An 8,521-nucleotide genomic window follows, 5' to 3' on the forward strand; every position below is an offset into this window, starting at 1 on the left:
TAAAAAGAGGCAGCATACAATGATTATATAGTAGGGTTTTGACTTACTAAATGGGCCAAGACTAAATAACCCATAAAATAGAAAAAGACTTAATAAATAAACCTTGACTAATAACACCCCTCTTGGGGTCACACGAACTCTTTGAGCCAATTGGGCCTTCTTATAATTCTGCTGGCCTTTTTCCTAACAGTTTTTCTCCCTTTTCAAAAATTACAAACACCGTGACATTTCTCACATGATCAAATTTTATGTTTATGCTAACAACACCAAGGTCCCATTTTCTCTTGAAGGTCTATTTTCAAAAACTATAGAAAACTTCTCTTTTATTTTTGGTTGAAGAAAAAATAATACAGCATATATATGTAATCAAACTAAATAATTTCTCTTGCTAATTATGCATATATAACACTTTTCCTGATAAAACTCATGCAGAAATGACACTATCCCTGGACATTCCAGGAAATAACTGAATGCTACAATTCAAGCCTATGTTCGTCCATATCAACTACATAACTTCAACAATAATCTAAATATATGAAAAGAAACTTGTGTGCATGTGCCCCTAAAAGATGCATAGACAGTTTGCACACAAGTGTGCATGATACAGCTACATACCACTTTAACATATATTACTCAAACCAATTGGTGAGTAAAAACATTCATCTCTTTATATACAACAAACATTCTAAACTGCAGAAAAATTCTTTGTAGGTTCATTGATAAACTTTGAACCAAGTTTTGACCTAAGCCAACTTAGAACATGTAAGACCAACAACAAACGATCAAATAGAACCTCAACAGAAAAGTCTACAAATGCAGCAGAAGCAGGACCTTCTTCAACTGTTGCTCCGAGCTGAAATATCAGCAAACGTAAGTAAATCAGTGAGTTTGAAACTACAAAGGAAGCATCAGCGGCAGCGTGAGATTAAAGATTTACCTTTCGCAGATTGCTATCATTCTTTCTGTTTCTTTAACTCTCCAACTTGCCACTGAAAAATAGAGGGAATACAGAATAAATGAGTTTATATGCGAAAAACAAGTTCGATAAATAGTTTGACAAACAGATAAACCGTACCGGCTCCAATAGTAGTAGGACCATTAGCAAATAGTGCAACATCTGGCATCTTGTTCATGTTGACATCAATTCCTTGCAACACTTTCCGACCGGAGGAATCTCGTGGAGGCCCGGTAACTGTGACACTGTTTTATGTTCTTGTAACTTTAGCTCCCATCTTTTCGTGAACTTTAGCAAATTTTACATCTCAATTATCTACCATATAAAACAAAAGAATTAATTATACTAACAGTGAAGTTCATGGTGCAAGATTCAATCTGGGTTTCCATGTTCCAGACAACTTTGCTCTCGACTCCGGGCAACCTCATCTCGGAACCTGTACGGAATACGTTCAGGGCATCACTAAACAATTCATCAGTCAATTTAGTCCCAAAATCAAGTGCAAATTCAAAGTTATATAAATGAAAAATGAAGTCATATGCACTCTCAAACTTTTCGAACAGGGCAACATCAAAATACTCATGAAAAGCCCTACAACAACACACAAAATCAGTCCTATAAGCATCAAACCTAATCCATACAGAATATGCAACCCAACACAAAAATTTAGAAGAAGAAAAGAAGGATCATATATAAACAAAATTCTTTTGGAACTTGGAACTGTTATTGGAAAGTTAGTCATGTTTCATATCAAGATAGCAAGCTTACGAAAATTCCCAACCTGCACTTGATGAAGCAAAGCCGACACCGAATATGCTCCCACCATTAAAGGCAATTTCAAAGATGCTGCAAAGACAGTTTTAAAGTTGTACCTCAACAACAATTAATGCAATCAATATATGATTTGTTTGAATCAACAAACCGAAGGACCAACCTTGTTTACGACCAACAACAACAAAACATTGATTTTGTGGACACTATAACAATAAAACAGCCACAATTTTCAAACCTTCATAAAAAAATAATTAACAAAACATTGTAAGCAAACAAAAAAAATGTCACTTCGTTGGCAAATCGAAAATAAAGGTTGAAATCAAACTTGTTTCAGAATACTCACCGGCAACCTCTTCGACCGAACACCGATGATAAATCTATAAAATTAAAACCGTAATTTTCCCGTTATTGAACCCTAGCCACAAAACCAAAACCCTAATTTTAAACACAAAACCAAACAATTCAGAAACAGATACAAATCGAAGAAATTTCATAACCGATACTCAGAACATACCTTTATATACTCCAAATCCTCCCTGCACAAAATTCACCACAAACCCTAACATGAAGAGTGACATACAATAACTACAGCATCTTCAGCAGTTTCGAAGCTCCGTAAGTTTCCGTGGACATACCAGAAACGCTCCAAGAGTATCATAGAGTACCATCCGGTTTGTAAAGAAGAAAGAAAGAAAAAGGAAAGGGAAGAGAAGAAACGTGAGAGAGAAAGTGAGAAAGGAAGAGAGAGAGAGAATGAGAGAAAGGACTGAGAGAGAGAAGAAATTGAAATTTTGAATTTAAGATAGTGAGATACAACTATTTGGCAATTCAAAAAGATATACTTTTTCAGTAACCATTAAGTTGTAGTTCCCCCATATGACATCATCAATTCATTCATTCCTAAAGAGCAAAGACACAAAACAACAACTATACAATTGGAAGTCAAAATATGACATCATTAGTTGAAAAAAGTAAATTTATGACCAAAATTGCCTCCATTTTGGAGAGGTGGCAAAATTAGAAGGAAGGGTATTTGGGTGTTTTCCAGAACAATTTCCTTTCTTATATTATAGATTCTAACACGAGAATCACTCCAACTAAATATACTTAGAATCTGTTTGGTAAAAATAGCGGTTGGTTGATAAGCTAGCTGATAGCTTATAACTTATGGCTGATGATTGATGACTGATAACTTATAGCTGATAGTTGAGACTGATAGCTGATAACCTAATTGAAGTGTTTCGTAAAATTAGTGGTTCAACTAACTTATAAATATAAAATTACATAAACGTTATTTAATACATAATTATTTCATTTTAAATTAAAATAAATTATAAAGGATAAAATTGGGTTTTTGTTAAAATAATAAGGATTAAAAAGGAAGAAAAAATGATAAGCTATAAGCTAAAACATTATTTAAAATGACGTCTAAAAAATAAGCTATAAGCTATCAAAATAAGTTATGAGCTCGTGATGACAAGACCGTTACCAAACGGGTCTAAATTATCATTTGAGCTTATAAGCGATAAACTCAAAATTTTGTCTTACCAAACAGACTCTTAGTTAACTAAGTATATTTCTTATAGTTCACCACTTCTCAAAAGACAAACTCAGGCATTGAATTTCTGTTTGAGGTCATAAGTTCAAATCCTAACAAATGTAAAGTATATTATTTCAATTCCTAATAAAATTTATAATTTAATCGTCATATATCATTTATATAAAACAATTATACTTTTTTGAGAGACAATTTAATTTTACACCAATAAAATCGCATCTAAAAAATCATTTTAATTATTTCAATTACATAAAATATGAAAAATAGATTAAACATATTCGCGCAATGCGCGTGTCATATTCTAGTTATAGTTAGTTTTCAAATAAGTTCCAAATGGACAACATAATTTGGATTCTCACAGACTTATGTTCTCATCGCATTTGAGTAGAAAAAATTACTTGTTACCCGTACATAGTAGATTGACATATGTGCTCTTGAAGAACAATTGTTTTTTCCTTAATAAGCTTGACGCTTAATGGATTGGCATGAATGACCAAAATACCTAAACTTTGTAACACTTTGACCATTTAAGTCAGACATGGGTCAGCTTCATCTTTCAATATGTTAGCTCAAGTCACATAGAGCTCTACCTCGGTCTACTATACCAACCTCTTCATCAAAGTTTTGCTACTCATGGAAAGTGATTCATGGTATGTCAAGCATGCTTCACAAAGTAGCATAAGTTATATGTGCTCAGTGTGAATCATATTTTGCAGGTTACTTAAAAAATTGATCAAAGCTTGATAATGATAATGGGCTTTTGATGATGACAACATGTATGGCAACTTGTAAAACAATTATAAATAATTTTTACAACCTATGAGGATTCAAGTATGACAAGTTTCAAAGATGCAAGTAGACGAATTAGGGGTTGGTGATCACTTCAAACATCCTCGAATGATAGTACTCAACTTGAAGATATCTTAAGACTCGTCTTCGAGAAGATTCAAGCAAGTGTCTATATGATTGATTTACTTGACAAGTCTTGAAGATTCAAAGTGTGAAAGAGAGGAAGTTTGAAAACTCACTTTGTCGTGTCTGAGTGAATCATGTTTTGTAAAAACACAAGGGCTTTTTCATCAAGTTATATGGCTAAAAACACACACACACACTAAAACATGTTTTTAAGCCTCTATTTCTTTAAAAAAAAATCCCTAAAATGTTTTGGAGTCGTGCTAGTTGAACCAGGAACTGTCATAATAGTTTTGGACAAGTTTTTAAATTGTCTAATTGATTGAAACTTATACCCAATCGATTGGGTTAGTGCAAGTGATATCCATAAACGATTATTACACTGTAGTGATGATTCTGATCATATAAGCACTTTAATATTGAGTCTCTTTCTATTGATGATGTATGAGATGTTTCTCTGGTTACGTCAACATCATCAAAGAGTTAAGCTATTGCCACCGACTTTAATCACCGTTGTCATTATCAAAACTTCATATGGATCTTCTACGGGATTTTTAACTTTATGCATGCAACCATATAGATCCACACAAATTTCATCTTGATTAACACATCTTGATTTTCAAGCATCATCACTTGGTTAACATGTTAAGTGCCATCAGTTGATCCATATATGAAGCACCATTATTTGATCAACATATCAAGCACCGTTACTTGATCAACATATCAAGCACCATCATTTGGTTGACATATCAAGCACCCTCACTTTATCAACATATTAAATGGTATCATTTGAACCAACGAGCCTTGAGTAACACGACTGATGAAAACTTCTCTTAAGAGCATTGTCAGCATGAAAACCAAATAGATCGCTACATATTCCATACCTGCAAACACATCAATCCACGTTCTCCCCTCTTTTTAATAATAAAAATGCATCTTTTATAAAGGTGAACAAACAAAGAAATAAAGGTGGTAATCTTTAAGTAGTTAAACCTCCCTTGACAAATATAGAGTAGACCTTTTAGTATACTTCTTTTCCTTTGGCATATCAAAAAAGCAGCAAAGTAAATAAACAAATATAGTAGGAATCAAGCACAAATATCACCAAAGACATGCATAAGCGTTTAAGTAAAATCATACATCATTAGTTAAAGATAATTGAATTCAAATGCTAAAAGGGAAATAACTAGGAATCAAGAACTAAAGCATGAAATACATAAGTGAGACAACTACTCGTTATCATTGATATCATAGGTGTTATAGGCCAATGGCAGGAGAAGATGATGAATAATTAAAATTTGATCCACATTATAAAACAGCACCTAATTATAAGTGTTATAGGAATTTGACTAATATGAATCGTTCTGATAACTATTACAACATATAACCAAAAAAATCAATCATAATTGCAATTTAGAACACTGAGATCCAATTTTAGTACCGTGGATCTACATGTATTTCAACATTAAAGAAATTAATGTTCGAATCTTTTAGTTATTTGACAAGAGTGTGAACTAAAAATCATCTAATTATTTTATTTTAATTAACTTTTCACTAGAACAATATAAGTAATCTAAATTTAAATTTGCTAGAGTTTATCAAACCCATCAAAATGAAACCCCAATTTGATCATCTTCTTCCACTTCACTATCACTAGGTTGTAACATCGAGAAAGTTAAAATATATCATTCTACTCATACTTGAATCCATATCAATTAATTAATTAATTAATTAATTAAAACTTTAATTAATCTTATTACTTAATTTAATTATTTTTTAATTAAAACTCCTAATTATTAAATATCTAAAATAATTTATATAAAAAATGTATATCATATAATGATATAGAAATATAAAATAAAATATCCCAATAGTACATTGATTTCATTAAAACATTGATCAATGGACCACAATTCCACATGAGTCAAATTTGTCCAAAATCTAATCTATGATTGAACCTTTGTTTATTGAAATGACATAGTATGATTGAAAAGAATAAGATATTAAGAAAGAAACCACTCAACCAAATAAGTACTCTAAATAAATTGTATAATGCAAATTTGAGAGAGATGTTTTTTTCAAAAGAGAGATCTAGAGTGGCATATAGCCTATATAAAAGATGTAGAGTGTCATACTTTGGCCTTAATGTTAAGAACTTTTCTATAGTTTAAAATGGTTATCTTTTTCCAATCCTTGTTCCTAATTTTGATTACCTTGATAGTATCTACTTGTGTTTTCCACAAAAGAAAACAAGCTAGCACAAAAAACTTGCCACCAGGTACTTTTGGTTGGCCATTAGTTGGTGAAAGTTACCAATTTTTGTTCAAAAACATTGAAAATTTTATTCAAGAAAGATCAAAAAAGTACTCATCAGAGATTTTCAAAACAAAGCTATTGGGAGAAAAAACAGTGGTCATGTTTGGTCCTAATGCTAACAAATTCATGTCAATGAATGAATCAAAACTTGTCAAAGTTTGGTACTTGAAAACTCAGTGCAAGTTATTCAATCTTCCCTATCAGAATCAGAATCAGAATCAAATCCGAGTAGTTGTAGCTTCTGCTCCGGTGAAAATTTTGGGGTTTCTTAAGCCCGAAGGAATAGTTAAATACATGAAGAACAACAACAAAATTGAATCAATCATACACAAACATTTCATGACACATTGGGAAGGAAAAAAAGAACTAAAAGTGTACCCTTTGGTGAAATCTTTTTCAATTTCATTAGCTTATCAATTCTTCTTAGGAATCGATGAGCCTAATTACGTAGCAAAATTTGCAACCGAGTTTGAGAATTTGTATTCCGGGATTTATTCGGTTCCTGTGAATTTTCCGGGCTCTACATTTCGTAAAGCAATGAAGAGTGCATCTGAAATTAGGAAAGAGATTCAGTTTTTGATTAAAGACAAGATTGATAGTTTGTCGAATGGAAAAGTTATGGATGATTTATTAGCATATATAGTTGATGCTGAGATGAGCGGAAAATATGTGCCTAAAATTGAAATAAGTAATATCATCATGGGGTTGATGAATTCTAGCTTTATCTCAATAGCTATCACTTTGGCTTTCATGATCAAACATATTGGATTGAGGCATGATATCTACCAAAGAATTCTATCAGGTAATCTAAAATAGCAATCATATTATAAATAATATTTTGTAACTTAGTCAACAGAAGGACCTCGTTGGCGAGTGAGTAATCTGTGAGTACCTCTATAAACGCTATCTGATATTTGAGGTCTATTCTGATACTGATGAACGGAACTTTTTATTTGAATTAGAGCATTCTGAAGTTAAAAGATCATCGAAAGGAAGTGATACATCAGTGCTAGATTGGGAGAGCATACAGAAGCTGAAATATACATGGGCTGTTGCACAAGAAACCATGAGACTCTACTCAGCTGCACCAGGAGCATTCAGAGAGGCTAAAACCGATATCACCTATGAAGGTTTTACAATTCCAAAGGGATGGAAGGTACAAAGTTTTACACTATCAATCAATTATACGTCTGAGTTATGATTAAAGTTAAATGTTTTTATTGATACGTCGATTACTATTTCATTGTTACTAATAACTTTACTTGAACAGATATTTTGGGCGTTTGTTGGAACAAATAAGAATCCGAAATACTTTAATGAGCCGGAAAGTTTTGATCCTTCAAGATTTGAAGGGAATAATGTTCATGCACCATATAGTTTTATACCCTTTGGAGCAGGGCCAAGATCTTGTCCTGGAAAGGACTATACCCGGTTTGTGATTCTCACTTTCATTCACAATCTTGTAACAAAGTTTAAATGGGAAGTTATAGTTCCTGATGAGAAAGTATCTGGTGCTTTGATACCTATCCCTGCTGAGGGAGTTCCTATCCGTCTTTATAAATTGTAACATTTCATGTGAAAATTAATTATGTATGCTTGGTTGTGCACTGAAAATAATCAATATAATGGAGTTAGGAGAAATTGTACAAGCAATTGTGTCATGAAATGTAAGGTAATGAAATGAATATAACATGTAAATCGCATTGGGTCAAAGACTCAAAGATGTAACTCTATTATACACAAATGTATATGTTTTTCTTACTGTGAAAAGAATGTGTAATGTAAGGGTGTATATGTTACAAAAAGTATTTGAGAGAAGCTTTCTATATCAAATAGGAATTCGAGTTTTGATAATTTTATCATTTTCTTTTATTTAACTCAAACTAAATTATATCATGATATAAAAACATATCTTAAGTTAAAAAGTAACTATAATTATTTCTGTTTTGTATTATTTCTGTTTTTTTAGCTCTTTTTAATGGTGGCGTCTATGATGAGTCATTCAT

The 8,521-nt window shown here is 32.0% G+C and overlaps 1 protein-coding gene and 1 long non-coding RNA gene across 2 annotated transcripts; one reads left to right on the forward strand and one right to left on the reverse strand.

Moving 5' to 3' along the window:
- Window positions 1–798: 798 nt before the first annotated feature.
- Window positions 799–1,210, reverse strand: LOC131607844 (uncharacterized). The gene is made up of 3 exons (XR_009285423.1): window positions 1,076–1,210; window positions 938–989; window positions 799–853 (listed from the first exon to the last, which is right to left on the reverse strand). It is a non-coding gene; the product is annotated as an uncharacterized LOC131607844 (long non-coding RNA).
- A 5,142-nt stretch (window positions 1,211–6,352) lies between these two features.
- Window positions 6,353–8,280, forward strand: LOC131607845 (beta-amyrin 28-monooxygenase-like). Its single transcript, XM_058879799.1, has 3 exons — window positions 6,353–7,317; window positions 7,478–7,671; window positions 7,786–8,280. Exons 1-3 carry the CDS (start codon window positions 6,372–6,374, stop codon window positions 8,080–8,082), a joined length of 1,437 nt encoding a protein of 478 aa, XP_058735782.1. The 5' UTR covers window positions 6,353–6,371; the 3' UTR covers window positions 8,083–8,280.
- The last annotated feature ends 241 nt before the right edge of the window (window positions 8,281–8,521 follow it).

The sequence above is a fragment of the Vicia villosa genome, linkage group LG5 (genome assembly GCF_029867415.1).
Source record: "Vicia villosa cultivar HV-30 ecotype Madison, WI linkage group LG5, Vvil1.0, whole genome shotgun sequence".
Taxonomy (NCBI): Eukaryota; Viridiplantae; Streptophyta; class Magnoliopsida; order Fabales; family Fabaceae; genus Vicia; species Vicia villosa.